General features: G+C 40.2%; 1 protein-coding gene across 10 annotated transcripts in view; it reads left to right on the top strand.

Annotated features, from left to right (window-relative positions):
• BCL2 (BCL2 apoptosis regulator) overlaps positions 1–20943 on the top strand; it is a 184532-nt gene that overhangs the window by 70577 nt on the left and 93012 nt on the right. Inside the window, exon 3 of one of the 10 annotated variants that reach the window (XM_082353783.1) lies at positions 9578–9661. The exons of 8 other annotated variants lie outside the window; for them this stretch is intronic. In XM_082353783.1, coding sequence (XP_082209909.1) covers positions 9578–9646 — 69 coding nt within the window. In that variant the 3' untranslated portion in view covers positions 9647–9661. Of the gene's footprint in view, positions 1–9577; positions 9662–17468; positions 17493–20943 lie in introns of those variants that run through there. One more of the 10 variants, XM_082353777.1, reaches the window with a different exon arrangement.

Genomic DNA, 20943 nt, shown 5'->3' on the forward strand with positions numbered 1-20943 from the left:
TGAGTCGATGATATTATGAAGCAGTAGGTTAAAGAAGAGGGAACTCACAAGAGGGTGTTAAATGGGCAGAATCGACCACAATAACGTATAGCGAAGGAAGAGTCAATTAGACTTAAGGACAGATGAGTTGTGATTAGACATGAATCAGAAATTGCTCTGAAGTCGAGTTCCCCAGTATGTCCTCTACAAAACTCTAGTTCCTCAAGATGGTAACATGTATGAATTGAGAAAAGCTTTCTGAAAATCACATGGGAAATGCTGACTTAAACAGGTTTCTTGCCTGTAGGCCCTTTCTGAGTCTTTCAGATGCTCAAACGCTTTCTGATTCTGAAATGGGGGAATATAGTCTGAAGCTTTTCCAAAATGTATTTCATCATAAAATCAGAATTATTTTGCACCCAGGTAACCTCTTGCTGGACTAGTATTTCATAGGAGGTATTTTGCAAAACACTGCTCTATGGTTTTAAACCAGGAATGTGGTAGAACACAGGTACCATTGACTCAACCTGCTGAGCTGAGTATATACTGAGTATATACTGAGTGTTGACCAATTGCAAGGCCCCGTGGAGGCCAGAGATGAGTAAGATCCCGTCACCGCAGCAAGCCTGGTGACCGGGCTTCAAGGGTGGCATTGGTGACTGCTGCAGGAATGGCCTGAAAGACAGTATCCCAGCAGGTTGCTGATGCAGAATCAGCTGAGGCAGCATCCTGAGGGTGAAGAGTCCTGGTTTATGCCTTGTGTGTATTTTTCTCTTTCTCTAAAACTCTTATAATGGTATTTTTTATTCTGTTCACATTAGAGAAATTCCAAAGGGAGAATGAACGTTCGGTGCCCCACCTCAGGCAATGGGGTCAAACCAGTTGGAAGTTCATTCAGGAGATTTTACAGAATTGACTCTGAGCTTTTTGGAGGACAGTCATCCCTCGGGGGGATTGGTTTCAGGACCTCCCACGGAACCAAAATCAGAGGCTGTTCAAGTCCCTTATAGAAGATGGCCTAGTGTTTGTATAGAACCTACCACATCCTCCTAAACACTTAAAATCCTCTCTAAATTACTTATAATACCTAATACAGTGTGAAGGCTGTGTAAACAGTTGTAAATACAGTGTAAATGCTGTGTACATAGTTGCCAGCCTACGGCAAATTCATGTTTTGCTTTTTGGAACTCTCTGGATCTTTTTTTCGGAATGTTTTCCACGTGCGGTTGGTGGAATCTCGGGTGTGAAACGCGCAGACACAGAGGCCACCGGTGCCCGGTTGTCACCATCACATTGACACTCGGCTCTCACGTCAAAATATAATCCGAGGAGAGGAGCCTATAAAAACAAACACCACACACACAGGCAACCGACTCCGTTATGCGAGGCGTGGTACTTAAATGGCGGTTGAACCTGCTGGCATAATCTGCATGTGCCTTTCTAATGGATGAAATACGAACTAGGGCCTCGTGGCAGATTTTACTGAGACGAACCTTTCAACCTCTCACAGTCGGATCTGTGGACTATTTCACCGCTGGATTGTTCTGCCGGTCAGGCCTTAGGAAACATTTTGGCAGGTTGTGCCGTTATTTTGCTCATGTTGTGAGTAGCGTTTCTCTTGACCTTTTGTTATTTACTGAAACAGTCCGGCCTGTTTTCTTTTAAGAGAAGCGTGAAATGAAGGGGAGTCAGCACAGGCTGACTTTGGTATCAGAAGACGGACTTCAGGCTGCTTGGCTTCAAGGAGACTTTTCAAGTGAAGGGGTCATTGGCCTCCTTGTTTCTTATTCCCACGATTTTGAGGGGTCTTTTGGGGGGAGTTTTTTTTCTCACTGAAGCAGATGCATGTAAAGTTACTCATTTATTTTAATGATTTCACCACCTCTAAAAACACAACCCTCTAAGAGTTTTCTTCTGACATCTTGCGCATGGTGGGTGTCCAAAGCCTCTCCTGCTTTGAACAGGGGTGTGACGTGTTTCAGGGGAGGACAGCTCTGGACTCACTCCTGACCTCTCACGACTCTTGTGTCTCACGTGTTTCTCAGTATCTCACAGGGGTTCTTTCTCCCTTCTTTCTGCCTACATGTGCCCTCCACACCTGTCTCACTGGTACTTTTCTGCCTTGCCCCTGGTAGAGGACTCCCCATTCACTTCAGGTAAAGGAAGTACCAAGATCCCATTACATCACTGAAGACGAGAAAATGTGTGTGTGTGTGTGTGTGTGTGTGTGTGTGTGTGTGTTTAGGTACACATTTGTTCCTATCTCCCCATCTATTTACCAACTACTGGCCTCTTTCAGCCTCAGAGAGAAAATTCGATAGAAAATCATGTCTTTTCGTTGGGATCCCCATGTCTCTTGTAACTCAGCTGCTCACATTAAAAACATCAGTCACATTTTTGTCATGTTTATCCTCTTGGCCAAACAGAATGACCCTGACATCCGTAAATCAGCCTGAATGATTTCTGTGTCATTTTATAATGACCTGTGGGTTTGAGAATTGCCACAGTCTGAGAATGGGCCGTTGCTTTGGAGGTGTTTCATTCACCCTTCAGTCAGTCAACAAATACCCACTGTCCTTTCCTTGGTGTTGGGATTCACCGGTGAACAGAAGCCACAGGCTTCTCGTGGAGCTCATATGTGAAGGCAGAGATACAGATAATACATAAGTAAACCAGAAAGTTAGGAGCCGGTAGACATCAAAAGAGTAACGCCAGGTAAGTGGGGAGGGGTGAACTGGTTTAGATGGGAGCATCCCTGGAGATGTTGTTGGACCCCAGCCCTGTAAGATGAGGAGGGGCCCTAAACGTCCTGGGGGAAACTTCTGGAGACAGAAGGAAGAACAAAATCTTGGCCTGGTTCCACCCCTCTCCCCTCCCTCCCTGTTCCTCATCCGGTGACCTCAAGTGTATGTTTGCCGCTTGAGGCTACGACCTGATTGCTCTTTAAACCCCTGTGTCATTGGGAACATCCAGGAAACAACAGAAGGACGCTGTCTTATTGGAATCCTGGTCGTAATACACAACCTGCTGAATCCAGTATGAAGCTTTCAGAAACCTAGTTACCCCTCCCCACGCCCCCAGCTCTCTTATTCACACAGGCTGCAGATCAGAAGCTAGGTTGACTTCATTTCTTTTCTGTTGTGGTTATTGTTGAAGTATAGTTGATTTACAGTGTTGTGTTAGTTTCAGGTGTACAGCACAGTGATTCCGTTATACATACATATATACATATATATCATATATATGTATTCTCTTTCAGATTCTTTCCCCTTATAGGTTATTACAAAGTATTGAGTGTAGTTCTCTGTGCTATACAGTAGGCTTCTTAGAGAAAAGTCATAGGAAATCCTTTAAAATCCTCTGACTAGAAAAAGAAGCAGCCTAGAACTTCAAAAACAATTAGGCGAAGTTGCGCAAGCTACTGCCAGACAAACACGAACTTTCTCATGGCACTTTTTAAACTTTTTATTTTGCAGTAAATATAGACGCAAGAAGTTGCAAAAATAGCACAAAGAGGTCCCATGTACCCTTCGCCTTGCTTCCCCCAATGGTAACATCTTGCATAACCATGGCATAGAGTATAATGTTTAGAGTATATACATTAGCAACACCAGGAAATTGACATTAGTATAATCTCCAGACCTTATTCAGATTTCGCCAGTTTTTACATGTGCTTGTTTGTGTGTGTGTGCGTGTATGGGTACTTTACCGCACGTCCAGATTCCTGTAGCTACCACTGCCATCAGGATACAGAACTATTCCATCACCTCTAAGAAACACCCTTTGTCTCATGGCACTTTCGTGTATGAGAAATCGCAGCAGATGTTGTCCTGCTTCTCGTCTGGATTATATTCTGGATGAATCTGCAGTGAGAGAGGTTGGGTAAATCTCTGAAATCTATCGCTTGGTTTGGCTGCCATGGAATCTGCATAATTGACTTATCAATGGCGATCCTTGGTCTGACTTGTAGGAAGAGCACGTATAAGCCCAGAACAAAAAAACCACAGGTTTGAATAAATAACCCCAACCTTAGCAAGGGAGCCTGTTAGTTGATTTAAGAGGCTAAGACCAGTCATGTGACCTCAATAGTTTACTTCTAAGAATAAAACCCTTTTTGATGCCACGTAACTTTGGGGACTTAAGATATAGGGGACTTCTAGTACAATATTTCTTGAAGATGGCCGAGTAAGAAAACACACCGGTAGTGGGTATACAAGTTACCTCATGAGTGGGTGCATTCCTTATAGAAAAGAGAAGAAATTATAGAAAGATGCCTCTTTGCATGTGGAGGGAAGAAACCTTTAGGACGTGCAGCTAGAGAGAACTTGAGGTGCAGGCCGAAAGGGAAACAGCTATAAACAGATTGAGGGAGAGACAACGGATTTAAGGGAAAACATCTGCCTGCATCTGACATCCAAAAGCTGCATCTGTGGCCTAGGATCAATCTTGTAATGCTTAAAAAAGGAATGCGAGGGGGCCCGAAGCGGGCTCTGAAAGTTTCTTTTTTTCCTCGAGATTTTCTGTTTGCTTTGCCCAGAATGCTGCCAGGGTCTGATGAAATAACTCATATGGTCCCGTTTCTTGATTCTGCAGTAGCATTCCTTGGAAGCTAACTTTAGAATGATTGATTTAAAGGACATTTTACCTGGGTTGTTCTAGACACACTAATCAGAGGAGCCCATTTACTTTGCTAAACAAAACCTCTGGAAATCTCCAGACGGAATCTTTAAAGATTTCGTATTTCAAGTAGAATTTTTCAGTGTTAAAGAAGCTGGAGACCAGAAGTAAGGGGCAGATTAGTTCTTGTGAAGCCTCAGAAGAGATGAAGAGCATCTCTCTCGATGCTGGATTGAACTTCAAATTTGTCAGATAAGTCCCTAACCTAAGTATTATTTTTTTCCCTTGAGTCACTTGTTTTTATCCTGTAGGCACAGCCCAAGAGGCTGGTTTAAAGGGAATAGAGACACAGATGTAGAGAACAAAAGTATGGGCACCAAGGGGGGAAAGTGGCGGGTGGGGGGGAGGGGTGGTGGTGTGCTGAATTGGGAGATTGGGATTGACATGTATACACTGATATGTATAAAATGGATAACTAATAAGAACCTGCTGTATAAAAAAAATAAATAAAATTCAAAAAAAAAAATGAACAAAGGGAATAGAGATCAAGTGTTCCCTGTAGGTAGGCCCATTCTCCGTTTCTCTGAGTGGAAGCCAAAGAGGATTGTGAGTAAAGGGTCCTACTCTCCACTCTCACATGTCACCTTTCCTCGTCACCCAGTCTGCGCAGCAGGAGGCCTATACGTTTATGCTTCACGTTCCGAGATTTTTCCCCTGGGGGTGTCAGTGACCTGATCCATGCTACCGGAAGACTGTCATAACTGAGATGGAGGAGGTTGTCCTCCATTATTGTCAACAACCTTTTGGAAATTTCGCAGTAACTATCTTTACACTTCCCGCTCAGTGTCTCCTCCACGTGTACCCTCTTTTTAACTCATCTTTATTTTTATGCATCTTACTCCCAGCCAAGATCGCAGTGAGCTTTGCATGTGCCACTGCCACATATGTTGTCAACAATTTGGAATTGTATCAAATAGAAATTAAGTTTGTATAAATGATATCACTTCCCGTGCGCGACGCTGTTCGCTAGAGCTCCGTTCTGAATGACGATGACAGTGGCCTCAGTGTTTGGCAGCGGCGGGTGGGGGTGGGGATGTTGCAGTGAGAGTGACTGATAACAGGCCTGGTGGCTCTAGAGTGTTGCAGACAAGCAGTAAGTGATGATCACCTGCTCTCTGTGCTCAGAATCTGTGGCATATTCATTTTCCACTCTCCAACGCAAGCACGTAATAGACTCAATGCTTGCAGAAATAAATCGGGCCAGAAACAAGAGTATCCCCTGTTTCCCAGCTTTCTCCTCTATAAGGTGGATGTCCTAGCCCTGTGTTGAAAGTTAGGGCAAGTTCCAGTAACATCAGATCATTTGCCTCAAGTCACGTAGGCGACTTGAACTTGGTACGTGGTAGATTTGAACTCAGTATTTTGACCCCCGCAATGGTACCTTCCATTTGCGAGTCAGAGGGTCTGATTTTCTTAAGGCACAGAGTCTTTCTACTTGTTTGGTCTGGGTGCTGAGGAGACGCTTGGCATAAGGGAAAGGCTCCAATTTCATTTTTCTTTCTTTCAAGAAATCTCTAGAAGGGTACATGACACCCTGGCGATGACTGGTGCAGTCTGAAGATCTCCACCTGAGAGCAGCCCGTCTCACGGATTGTCAGCTGGGGGTGCTCATTTGTGTGTTGTTTGCTGTGCGTTTCCTCATACCTCGAAAAGTGCTAGTTGAATTTTTCCAAACCAAGCAATTGACCTTAGCACTTAGCATCCTTTGAGTTTACACCATAATTCAAATCCAAATCCTTTTTGAAAACACCCTATTGGGACTTCCCTGGCGGTCCAGTGGTGAGGACTCCGTGCTTCCACTGCAGGGGGCGCGGGTTCGATCCCTGGTTGGGGAACTAAGATCCTGCATGCTGTGCGGCCAAATAAATAAATAGATTGCAGATTAAAAAACAAAACAAAACTGCATCACACACAAAAGGTGGGCTGATAGTGAGGCAAAGAGTAATGACGGGCAGGGCACTCTCAAATCAGGCTGGGTGACATGCTGGACATCTTGTTTCCATCAGATTCTCGTAGCTGCCCCCTACTACTCTGTGTGTTTGCCGGGCTTTTCAGATTCTGTTTTGCTCGTTGTAGCTGGATGTTTTCCAGAGGGTCATCAAGAGAAAGGCGTATCCTCTGCATTAATAACCTTTGGAAGGATTTTAGCAGTAAAATCAGAGACCAGATGATGTGGTGGAGAACAGGAATGGCGGGTTTGCTGGGGTGGGGGTGGGGGCATTTATTCCCCCTTCCAGGAAAGTGTCAAGTTCACCATGCCCCAGCACCAGACCCTTCACCCAGTAACTCTGAGATCTCATATCAAGTTTACTCAATAATCATGATGTAAATGGCAAAACTACTACCCTCATTTGGGGAATAAGAATTGTTCCTGTTAAAGGCGTACAATATACAAAATAAGTGACTCCAAGCTCTTACTTGGAGTAACAGCTAATTTCTGTATGTGCTTTCCTATTTTTTTGTTTTTTGTTTTTAATGAATGCATTAATGTGGAGTTCCAAAACAACTCTTGAATGTTTACATCTAATTATTGAAAAGTACAGGTGCCATATGAAAATTTAAAGAATATACTGAGATGTATGACAAAGATAAGCACCATAGATGAGGACTCAGAAAACTATGGCCTGTGGGCCAAATCTGGCTTGCCACTTGTTTTTGTAAATAAAGTTTTATTGGAATACAGCCATACTCATTTGCTTATAGATTATCTGTGGCTGTTTTCCTATTATAACAGCAGAGTTGAGTAGTTACAATAGAGACCAGATGCCTTTGCTCTCTGGTCCTTTACTGAAAGTTTTCCAACCCGTCAGAGACATCTCTATGATATTTATTTACTCACTCATTCATTTATTCATTTGTTCAGTGAACACCAACTTTGTTAAAGAAATGTGAGAAATGTAGAGATGAAGAAAGCAGGGGGAGGGCGGGTGGGGGAGGGGTGGATTGGGAGTTTGGGATTAGCGGATGCAAACCAGTATATATAGGACAGATAAACAACAAGATCCTACTGTATGGCACAGGGAACTATATTCAATATCCTGTGATTAGCCGTAATGGAAAAGAATATGAAAAAGTATATATGTATAACTGAATCACTTTGCTATGCAGCAGAAATTAACACAACATTGTAAATCAACTATATTTGAAGAAAACAGATTAAAAAAAAAAAACTAATGCACGTTGAACAGCGGTGGGGAGAACAGGCATTTCTTGTCTCTTTCCCAATCTCACATGAAATGGAACTGAACGATGCTCTTCATCAGATTCAAGCCGTTCTCTCCTAGTCCTGGTTGGCTAAGAGATTTTATAATAATGGGTGTTAGATTTTATAATGTTTTTGCATCTCTTGAAATAACCATATAATTTTTCTTTCATTCTGTTAAATGGTAAATTAGAATGATTGATTTTTAAATCAGTCCCTTGTTTTAAATTAATCTTGCACTTCTGGAATACAAAAACTTATGAGGAATTAAAAAAAAAGAAAGAAAAGAAAGCAGTCCCTAATGTCCAAGAACTTACCATGTAACGGAGACGAGTCATGGGCCCAAATTGCCACCTCTGGCAACATGTATGCGAGACGAGAAAGAACTAAATTGCTGTGTAGTTCAGAGATGGTGGAGGCCCTGGACAAAGGGAAGGAATTTGGGATAAGCAAAAGGATATCGCTTTCATAACTGTGGCTCCCCATGATTTCCCAGTGGGAACTTCATGAGAAATAAGAGTCATTTCCTTCATGGAATTTTATAAATTGTAGTATCCAAAGGGTGGAAATGATTTAGGATATTGCTTAGCGTCCAGATTTCTTTATCTGGAAGCATATTTCCTCTGTAACTATGAGGATAATCGTATTTCTAGAAAATTTTTAAAGACTTGAAGGAAGGCTTCCTTCTTCAGAGTGGGAAGACAGAGGGAATTCCTTTTCTTTTTTACTTTACTGTTCCCTGAAGAAAGTAATATTAAATGGTATGACTCTTAAGGGAGGGATCTTGGCAGGAAACCCCTCAAATATCAGATGGATTCAAAACAAGGTGCAACTGTAGACCCCCAGCCATCAATAATCATGACTCAGTGACCCTCAGAAGGCCACAGCCAACAAGTGTGAAGGGAGCTTTGGGTGAAGGTTCAGGTCAAATGCCACCTCACCCTGGAAGATTCCACGCGGGAAGCCTTCCCGAATCCTTCAGTTGGGGTTAATGTCTGCCTCTTCATTTGTGACCTGCTTGAGGGCAGGGTTCCCTTTCTGACTTCTGTATCACCAATAGCGACTACTCCACTATTTCTGTTTCCCAAGGATCTGTTGAGTTACAGCGAGTTGAATGCCGACTGACACTGTGTATTCAAAATCTAGGTGGCCGATTTGGGTAAAGGACCCAAGAATTGAGGGTTTATCTAAAAATGAAGCAAGTGATAATCTTTCCATTCTGCTGCCATCAGAGGATCAAAAACGTTGGCTAAATTCTGGCCACCCATTCTCTATATTCATGACAATAACGCTGCCACAGAGCGAGTGCAGCTTATTTAGGTTAGAACACAACCCTGGGACATTTCACCCACTGAAATCATAATATTTTGACTGATAAAGTCAATAAAGCTTTCGGTGAGGAAGCTACTGAAAGAAAAATGATACTGGACCCCAACAGGTAATTTTAATCTTAGGAAGCACCAAGCCGAAATATTTCATATTTCCTCCTTCTGAGTCACAGGGCCCCTGAAGTTACTCCCCCCCTGACAGCATCCCCTGGGGCTCTGGCCTCCCGTCACCAAGGAGCCCAAATCAGCCTTCCATGTCCTCAAGGGTTTCCTCAGTGCCCGGCTTTCACAGTAGCCTGGGTTCCAATTGACAGGGGTGTCCCCAGGTAAAGGCTAGAAGAGGGACACACGTTCCGTAAGCTCATCTTGCTTGTCCCCTCCTCTCCCTCAGCCCGAAGAGGAAAATGCAGCCTTGGCGTATGAAGAACACACTTTAGGGCATTTACTGGCAAATAGATAAAGTCACTGCAGACACATGCGGGTGCTGTCTTCTATCAAAACCGTCTAAAAAAACACTGACTCTACTGTCTCCTTCAAGCCCCGCCGTGTATTTATGAATGGAATTGCTTCCTCATTTGCTTTTTGTGTCAGTAGCTGGGAAGTCAGAAGGCATTCCCTCTAAAATGGGGAAAGAACACTGAATCCATACATTTGCAGCCAGCTGCGGCAGGAACCAGCACATAGAATCACTTCACCCCGTCCCTACGGGATTTCTTCCTGAGCTTCTGATTTATAACGATCACTTTCGAAGGCCTAGAAATGCTTAGGTGAGATGAAATTACTGATTCTCCTAAAGTTCTGTTTGCACTGGAGTCTTTCTGGACGGCTGCTGGTTCTGTCCTGTTTAAAGCATTCAGTGGCGTGAATCCACGGTTTCTGCCCACATCACCGCATTCCTGGGATGCCTTTCACGGGCCTTCGAAAGATCATCTGACAGCCGCCTGTGAGGTCAATGAACTTTATACATAATTAAACCTTCGCAGTTAGGAGAATTAATTTTTTTTTCTCCCTGAGAAGCGGAGAAACAGGACGTGTTGTGTTGCCCTCTGTTACTGAGTAAAAGTTCTGTGGAGTCATCAGGCTAGTTTCACATGATTTAACGCTGAACCGAATAAGAAAGCGGTTGCATCCTCTACTGGGCCTCACAGAACAGTCACCACCCACACTGTTTATTCAGACTCGGATCTTGGCCATTTGGGGTTTAAGCCAGAGGAAGGGGGGAAAAATCTAACCCTGGAATGAACGCTTTTGAAACTCTGTATTCTTGATGAAATGCGGCCAAGGATTCTTTAAAAAATCTATTTAAAATCAATTACTGGGATCATATTTTCATTTACAGTGGATTGTTAGCAACAGCTAATTTTCTCCGTTTCCATCCAGCTTTGGAGTCTAGGCTGGAATTGGAATCATCGGCCTGTTTTGTCTGGGTATCTGATGCCACCACCCAACTATGTGTGGGCAACTGGGCAACTCTGACCTTTGACCAGCTCTCCATAAAATAACAAGGAAAGGTGTGAGGAGGCAAGGAATCGAATGAAAACAAGCCTAAGGGATTGTAGCAAGTGTGCTCCCCCCGGGGGGGTGGGGAGGAAAATATACAGGAGGCGTCTGTCATATTGAGAGGAAAGAGAAAGCAAAGGGCAGGACCGGGTATGCCTGGGAAGATAGGCACCAGGACCATCTGGCAGGATTGCAAAAAAATCATCTCAGATATGTCGGATCGTCTCGGGTTTTTAAAGATCTCCAGAGGAGATTCTGGAACCTCCTTTGGTTACCCACCCTCCTCTTTGGCAATCTGTACTGTCAGGAAATTCTTTTCTTATTTCCAGCCTAAAATGTGCACGTGGTGCTGCTTCAGAGGCTAAGTTGTTGGTGGGGACCACCGCATCTCCCCACAGCATACGTGACTCCGAGGGTGGGATGGGGCATATGAGTTGCTGCTAGGTTGAAGCCACAATCACTTTGACCTCCATGCCCATCGGTCCCCAGGGCTCAAGAGTGGGGCTGGGGCTGGTGGCAGGCAGGAGTAGCGCTACTGAGACGTCCAGATACCAGGTACTGTTACCCAGCATTTTGTGTACGTCACCAGGAAGAGAGGACATTGTCGTGACACGTCCAGGAATGAGCCTCACAACCATGTGTAAATATTAATACGAACCTTCTCTTTTGGATTTTAAGAGATCCAAGTTTTAAGGAAAAACTCCTTCAGGGAGACAGACTGTAGAATTTCACTGGCCTCAAGATGGTAGCTCAGCTCCTCAGTTTTAGAAATAAGAAGAGCTGAAAGCCAGAGAGCATGAGGGACCGATCGTGGACCAGACTTCAGGTCTTATGCCCCCAGCCCAGCGAGATCCTGCCCTTCAGAGGCTGGTGCTCTGGGGGCGAAGTGATTCTGGCCCTGAGGTCACTTTTCTCACTTCCTCCAGCCCCTTCCTCCTCCTGGGCAGATGCCCGGGGGATGGCCTCCATGAGTGAGTTACAGACTCATTGAAAGGCTGTCAGATGACCTGGGCAGTCCACCTCCTTCCCTTTTTTATCGAGTTATGCCATTGCCCTACCTCAGGCTGCGGTTTGTTCCAGAAGGGAAGAGGTCGTCTTCCCCTTCATCCGCCCACCCTCATTTGCACTGAGTTCCAGTTCCCTGTGTGTATAGATTACTGAATGAGTGGCGTGAGCATTGCAATCTGATGAGGAGGGCTTTGAGCCCGCAGACAATAAGCCCTGTGCCCACCGCTCCCAGCCCTCCCTCACCTCTTCCTCTGTCAAGTGATCATAACACTTGCCCTACCTGCCTTAGGGGCACCTCCTAACAAATGATCATATCTATCGATATCTTTAAAATATGCAAAACACGGGGTTCTTATACGGTGTAATAGTTCAAGCAAACAGGAAATATAGAGAATAAGATAGCAAGTGCATGTGTATGTACCATCGCTCTGTCATGTCTTTATGCCATATTTGCTTCAGATCTTCTTACCTACCTTTAAAAAGAGAGAGAGAGAGAGAAAGCACTTCCCCAGTCCCATTCCCCTTTTCTGTGAAGCATCAATTTAACTTTGATGTACATTATTACCATGCATGATTGCATCTTTTACACATATGTGTATCCATAGACATTTACATTTTTAAATGTTTTCAAACTTTATCTAAATGATATCACTGGCTTTGTGTTCTACATTATGTTGGTAAAATTCATCTGTTGTAAAACATGTACCTCTACTTCATCCATGCTGCATAGTATTCTACCAAAGGAAGGATGCTAAGGTTGTTTCTAACTTTTAAAATGTCTGTTTGAAGAATATTATAGCTGTTTCTAACTTTTTGGCATTACAGACAGTGCTACAACATGTACATGTTCTTTGCCCACATGTGGGAGACTTGAGCTTCTCTTGGAGATGTATCAATAGATAGACAGATAGATACATACATACATACACACACGTACACATATATACACACACACACCCAATAGCAAAGTCATAAAGTTAGCACATCTTAAACTTCCCTACATGTTGCCAAATTGCTCTCCAAAGTGATGGTACCAGTTCACCACCACATGGTCTCTCAGCATGGGTCATCACCATATTTAAAATTATCTTATGCCCATCTGATGGCCGGGTAGGTTTTAGATGTGATTTCCTGATTACTAGCGAGGTTGAGTATCTTTTCACTTGCTTACTGAAGTTAGGTTTCCTCCTCTATGAATTCTCTCTTTTTATCCTTTGCCCATTTTTCTGTTGGTGTGTTTGTTTCCTTACTGATTTATTGGAGTATGTAACGTATTCTTGATACCAATCCCTTGTCTATTATAGGCATAGCATGTATCTTCTCTTGGTTTTGTAATTTTGTTTTGTTGATGATGTACTAAGAGTTTTTCGTTTTTCATTTTGTTTTATTCTTATAACAAGTTTGTGAGCTAAATCCTATCTCTATTCCTATTTTATGGATGAAGATAGCGCCTTTTAGAGAGTTGAAGTAAATTGACTGAGGTCTCACAGCCCCAGTGGTGGGGCTGGAACAAGTCCACATCTAATTCCAGAGTGCTCTTGAAGACATAAGCACTGTGACTATCCCCATTTTACAGATGAGCACACTGAGGCCCAGAGAGGTTCAGTGATTTGCTCAGTGTCACACAGTGTAGTAGTGTTAGAACCAGGACTATGCTTCAGGTCTCCAGACTGCTAGCACAACTGTATACCTAGATAGAAAGATGGGGGAAACGGGCAAATGAATACCGCATCCACACATCCTTTTAAAATGTAACTTTAAAAAATGACGAAGTATTTGAAATGCAAAAGAAAAAAGTCACAGAGAATAATACATCAACCAGTAGTCGCCCTCTACTCACAGTTAATAAATGTTGACATTTAGCCACATTTTTAAAAGTTTTTTTTTTTTTTTTTTTTTTTGCAGAAAATGTTACAGTTAAAGCCTCTTTTCTAACCCACCCTGATCCCATTCCCCTACAGCTTTCCTAGAGGTAGCCAGTCTTCCAAAGTTGTGTTGTTACATACATGTTGTTGCATTTGGCTCCTGGCTATGTGTCATGAACAATAACTAGTATTATTTTGTGAGTTTAAAACATTTACCGTAGTGTTCTTACTCAGTAATCCATCTTTCTCCAACTTGCCTTATCACTCAAAATTATGTTTTTAGGATTTATCCTAATTAATTGATGTAGAGCAAGTTTCCTTACCTGCTATATTAATTCCTTTTAATGAATATATCATAATATATCCAATTCTCTAATTGATGGGAGTTTAGATTGTTTCCACCTTTTCATTTTACAGACAGAGCTGTTGTGTACTTCTTTTTGGGCTTGTTTCCACGTGGACATGTGAGCTTCTCAAAGGTATAGATGCAGACGTGGATTTCTGAGTCTTGGGGGACAAACATCATCCACTTTGGTAGATGTTGCTGAATTGCTCTCAATTTACACTCCAGAACCGTGTATGAGAGTTCTTGTTGCTCTGCATTTTCTCCAGCTCTTGGCATTATCAGGCTTTTACATTTTGCTAATCTGTTAGATTGAAAGGTATCTTATTGTGGTATTGATTCATACTTCTCTGATTTCTAGTGATTTATGCTTTTCTTTCTCATGATTGTTGGTCATTTGGGTTTCTTTTTCTATGTATTGCCAGTTTATAGATTTTGCTCATTTTTTGTAGTGGGTTACTTGGTTTTTTTCCTTACAGTTACCAAACGTTCACTATATATCCTGGATACTTAAAAAAAACAAAAACGAAAACAAAACTACTGTCTCCATTTCTTGCCTTTAACCTTTGTTTTCTGGTGTCTTTTGTCACATAAGTTTTAAAATCAAATTGGTCAACATTTTTTTCTTTTTTTGCTTCATGGTTTGTGCTATTGTGTCATTGCCTAGTCTGCGATTATTAAAATAGTGTCTGTATTTTTTCCTAAATATTTTAAAGTTAACTGTAATTCTCTTGGAATTCATTTTTGGATATAGCATGAGTTAGAGATCTATTTTTTTTCCCCTGTAAATAACCAATTGTCCCAGGACCATTTAATAAATAGTTCAGTCATTTCCCACAGTTTTATAATGTCACATCCCAAGTTCCTATACGCAGAGGGACTCTCTCTATTACGCTGGTCTAGTAATCTATATCTGCACCAATTCTACTGTATCTTAATTATAAGGCTTTAATAAATGTCTTGATATCTGGTAGGACAAGTGTCCATCTTACATTTTTTCAATATTGTCTTGGCTGTTTTTTGACCTTAATTCTTTCATATGAATTTTAAAACCAGCTAAAAATGTTCATGAAAAACCTTTCTGGGACTTTAATATGAATTACATTCAATTTATGTATTAACTTAGGAGGAACTGATGTTGATGTTGAATCTTCTCATCTCTCAGCATGAGATATATCGCTGTTTATTTACGTCTTAGGACTTTCAGTGAACTTTTGTAATTTGCTTTCATTTAACTCTTGCACCTCTTTCTTTAGATTGAATCTAGGCTTGTCATAGTTTATTGCTATTGCTGATGGGATCTTTTAAAAATTACATTTTCTAATTGGTTGTTGCTGATAAGGACGCCATGGATATTTGTATATTAATCTTATCTCCAGCATTCTTACCAAACTCTCTTATGACTTGTAATTGTTTGTAGTTTCTCATGGATTCTCAATGTAGACAATCTTATGTGCACATAATTCTTTTGTTTCTCTATTCCAAATCCTTATTTCTCTTACTCCTTTTCCTTTGTTTATTGTGGCAGCCAGATATCTCACACAATGATGAGTGGAGTGGTGATAGAAAAAAACATATTTGTCTAGTTCCTGACTTTAAAGGAAATATGTTCCTAAGGTTTATCATAGATCTTTAGTAGAAACTGCTTAGTAAAAACTTCCTTATATTCTGGGTTGGCTAGGTATTTTATTGTACTTTTAAATTGTGAATGGGTACTAAATTTGATAAATGTTTTTTCTGCATCTATTGTGATGATTAGTTTTTCTTTCTTAATCTGTCAGTGTGGTGAATTACAGTAAGACTTTCTAATGTTGAATCTTCCTTGAGCTTCTGGGATGAACCTTACTGGTCATCACAAACACACACACACACACACAACACACACACGCACACCATATATTTACCATGTGATAAATATGATACATGCAATCATGATATATATGATACCTGAGGTATATATCAAAAAACATGTTTTAAAATAAATATACATTTATACACACACTACACTGCTGGGTATGTTTGCTAATATTTTATTTAGGATTTTTGCATTGATGTTTTTAACTGAGATTGACCTATTGCTTTCCTTTTTTGTACTGTCTACTTCTAAAATATAGCTTTAGACTGAACTTATAAAAATATATTTTTATAAGTATTTATAAGTATTAAAGTATTAAATATAATAAGTATTAAATATAATTTTAATAAGTATTTATAAGTATTAAAAATACAAATACAGGCGCTTTTGTTCTTTTTCTGTTTTTTTGGTGTCAATTTTGGTAACATATTTTTCTAGGAGATTTTCCATTTCATCTGTTTTTAGTTTTACTGCTTTAAAGCAGAGAATCGAATTCTCATGCTTAAAAAAAAATCTTTAGTTATGGCTCCTTTTCATGCCTAATAGTGTTTATTTGTGCCTTCTTTTGTTTCTCTTCCTCATTCTTGTGGAATATCTACCTATTTTATTCGTTTTTTTAAAGAATCCACATTTGTTTTGTCCCTATGTGTATTGTTTCTTTGTTTTTATTTTATTGATTTGTTATTATCTTTATTATTGCCTTCCTACTACTTTATCTTTATCCATTTGTGGAAAAAGAATTTTCTCCTATTGTCTTTGAGTTTACTTTATTGCTTAATTTTTTATTTTCTTAATCTAAAATTTTTTTTGTTTTCTGTTGTTGCATTTAATGCTAAACATTCCTTCTACTGATATCTAGGGTTTTAATTATTGTTCAGTTCCAAGTATTTTGTTACTTTAATTTTGATTTTATTTAATAATTTAACAGCATGTTTTTGAAATTTCAAGATGTACTGGGGTTTGGGGACTGTGGTTTTGTTATCGATTTCAACTTTTATTGTATTTTGGTTGATGAGTGTGGTCTGAATGTTAGCACTTCTTTGAAATTTGTTGAGACTTGCTCTGTGGCGTAGAACCTGGTTAATTTTTGTAAACATTTCATGTTTATTCTTTATTGCGTGGAGGGTTTCTTCATAGACATTAAATGAAGTTAGTAATATGCATTATTTACATTTGTCCTATTTTTTTAGCTTGGTCTATTGATTTCATAGTGATATGTGCTAAAATCTCTCACTATACTTTTGAATTTGTTACCTTCATATAATTAAGTCAGTTTTGCTGTATATATTTGACGCGGTGTGATTAGGTATATGGAAGGATTGCTGGTGAATGTATTTTTTTTACTAAGCAGTGATCTTCTTTATCCCCCCAAATGCTTTTGGCTATTTTAAAGTCTATTTTATCCTATTAATTGAGTCATTCAATTAAAATCAATATTTATTGAGCATTTATTATTTGTAGGAACACTTATTATTTGAATACATTTTTTCATGTTTATCCTTCCTGTGACTTGTTTTAGGCTACTCTCTTATAAACAGCTGGAGTTTTACAAAATTCAGTCTGAGGATTTCTGCCTTTTAATGGATTAGTTTAAGCCATTTACATTTATTATGATAAGTCATATATTTGGAATTCACGAGGAATCCGAATGTTTTCCATCTGCCATGCTTCTTCTTTACTTATTTTTTCTTCCTATCCTGTCTTCTGTTAGATTACTTGAGTTTTCCTGTTGATTTTGCTTCCTCTTCCCTATGCCCACTCCTTGCTCCTTGTGTGGCACTAGGCTCCCCAGCCATAGCCATGCCTGGGGCCCAAGCCCAGGTGGATATGTTTCACAAAGACCAGTGCAAAAGACAGAACCTACCTAGGAGCTATTTCCTCAGGAAGATTTTTGAGTTGGATGAATTTTTGAAGGAAGCAGCTCTCAAGAAGCCAACCTGAGCTATCTGAAGGCTCTGTTGGACATCTTGGTGCCTGTTCAGTCCAGAAGATGGAAAAGGAGGAATGGAAGAAACAGCAGGAGAAGGAGGATAGGGATGAAAAGACAAAAGGGGAAGATGAAGGCAAAGGTCCTCCCAGTGGCCCTGTGAATGGCAAGGAGAGGATTGAAGTCCTCCTGCAAGGGCCTGAAGCTGGGGACCACGGATGTCACTGAGCAGTCCACAGGGTCACCACCTGGTTGCAGCTGCAGATACCTGAGACTGAAGATGGGAAAAGTTTTGAAGAAGGTGTTTGAGCTGATGAACACCCTTCACACCAAGCTGGAAGGCTCCCACAGTGAAGTAGAGTACCAGGACCCCACTGATGATCATGGAGACCCACAAAGCTTGTGCTGTGTTATATGATGTCATCCTGAAGAACTTCAAGAAGCTCAGGAAGCCCAGGGGAGAATCAAAAGAAATGATGTATTGAGACTCTCCTCTCATTCTGTGATGGGCTCAGTAGAGACCTCCCTGCCTCTTACTGGAGACTCCAGACCTCCCCCTACCTTTCTCCTGTTGAAGTTTCTCCTTCCTCTTGCCTCCCAAGCACAAAAATATAGTCATACTGTTAAGACAATGATACTGTTTCCCTCTTGATTTGTAATGTATATGTTTTGTTCTGCATCTCAGCTGTTACCCTTAAACCTTAAAAATTATATTTGCATTCACAGAGTCTAAAATTAAAGTGTTGTCTGTATCTCTTTGCTTCCCAGACAATGTAATACAGATTACTTAGAACACTTTAATCCAGCTTTTCTCTCTCTCACATATTCTGTTATGACACCGTCAGCTATTTTATTATCATCTATCATTTTGTTTCTATCTGTTTTGTCCACATACAATTATTTTTTTTTACAAGTCTACTTTTTAAAATTTATCAAAATAGATGTCATTTTATTCACATTGTGGGTAAGACTATGAAATCCAGAACCAGACTGCCTTAATCTGAATCCCAATTTAATTATAAATCACTTAGAATGGTGCCTGGTACACAGTACAGAGTGAGCCCTCAATAAATGTTATTGATGTTGTTTCTTAGATTCCATTCCCCCTTTCTCAGTTCAAATTCCTTCTTACTGAAGTACATCTTTGAGTAGTTATTTCATCAAGGATTTGGGGATATGAAACTATCTCTGTCAGTCTCTTATCTGAAAATATCTTTAATTCACCCTTAGTCTTGAATAATAATTTTCTAGGTATAGAATTTTACAGAAATATTTTCCCTCAGCATTTGAAAATATTATTTTATTGTCTTCCGATATCTGTTATTGATGAGGTGCAGTCAGCGTCAGTCTGTCTTTTGTTTAGAAGGGTTTTTTTTTCTTTTTTAGTGAAAAGAAATATCTTTGTTTTTCTTTTTGTTCCTGTCTTTGATGATCTGCAGTTTCACCACAGTCCTGTTAGGGATTCAGTATACTCTTGAATCTAAGGACTCCTGATATTCATTGATTCTGAAAAATACTGTCATAATCTCTGAATATTGTTCCTCCCAGCTCTCTTTATTATCTTTTTCTCAGTCCTCTGTTGTAGGTTATTAGATCTTGTTCTTCTCTTCTTCTTCATGTCTGCTAACCTGTGTTTTCATATTTCCCACATCTCTACTTTTCTGTGGTCTATTTCTTTTCAGTCTCCCCCTACCCTTTCCATTCCTGTCCTCCTAAGGTATATAAGGTTAACATCTGGTATGCATCCTTCCACATGTCTCTCCAAGCTCATATATAAACACACAAAAATCCAATAATACCTTGTGCATTACTTTACAACTTACTATCTCTCTTAATAGTACATTAAGGATATCTTCCAGATAAGTAATACAAATTTAACTAATTTTTAAAAAAAAATAGCTAAGTAAGTTCCATGGTATGGCTATACTACAATTTATTCAGCTGTTCCACTATTGATGAACAATTAGGTTATTTTCAGTTTTATGTCGACACAAACATTGTATATAAAAACATCCTCATACATATTTACTTATGTGCTGGTTCCTTAATTTCTATGGGAACAACTTCTACCCCATCCTACTTCCCCTAACCCCCACTTCCCAAAGAACATCACTGTCTCTATTTTAGCTTTTTCTTCTGGCATTTCTAAATAATGTCTATGCTGTGATCTTTTATCAATTTTACTCTTGATGTCTTAACTTCCTATTATAGTAAATACAGGTTTAGCTCTCTAACATAACCATATCCGCTGCTTTTCCAACCCCTTTCTCTCAATATAATTATATTGCAATATTGGGTTAAATCAGTTGTTAGTGTTTTCACTCTTTGGCCTATGGAAATAGTGTTAGCAGTTAAACTTTTTTATTTTTATGAAGTTAATATCTGCCTTTAAAAAAATTTTTCTTTGGAGTATAGTTGATTTACAATGTTGTGTTAGTTTCAGGTATACAGCAAAGTGAATCAGTTATACATATACAGACATCCACTCTTTTTTTAGACGCTTTTCCCATATAGGCCATTACAGAGTATGGAGTTGAGTTCCCTGTGCTATACAGCAGGTTCTTATTAGTTATCTATTTTATATATAGTAGTGTGTATATGTCAATCCCAATCTCCCAATTTCTCCCTCCCCCCTTATCCCCTGGTAACCACAAGTTTGTTTTCTACATCTGTGACTCTACTTGTGTTTTGTAACTAAGTTCATTTGTACCCTTTTTTAGATCACATATAAGTGATATCGTATGTTAATATCTGTCTTGTTTTTTTTTCTCAATTTCCTTAGTGTTCTTCGTCCTTGTAGGGAAAGATGTTCCCCCTATATCTTTCATAGTCTCCCTGTACACATTTCCACAAGGCCAATCACATCAGAAATCCATGAGTTCTTCTTTTCTTGGTAACATCCCTTTTTTTCTGGACTTTTCTTCAGGCCTGTTGCACAGCTGTCGTGCTGGGATTTCTCTTCCTTGTTATTCTAGAACTTTCCTTGGCCTTTCTTCTGAGCTGAATCCCCTATCGTGATCTGCTTCATTGAGGAAGCACATCCTCCAGCAGGATCAGAATTACAGCCTGGTGCCCTGGTGGTGGCTCTCACTATCTCTCTCTTGATCCACTGGTCCAGTCCTCTCCCTTCACTACATCGCCCCTCTGCTTTAGTCCTTTGTTGGATCACATACATTTCCTCTTTTTCCACTTACACATTTTTGTGGCTACCAATCTATAAGCAGCCTTTCCAAAATGGATCCAAGAGAGATAGATTCAC

This window comes from Balaenoptera borealis (assembly GCF_965194805.1).
Source record: "Balaenoptera borealis genome assembly, chromosome: 14".
Classification (NCBI taxonomy): Eukaryota; Metazoa; Chordata; class Mammalia; order Artiodactyla; family Balaenopteridae; genus Balaenoptera; species Balaenoptera borealis.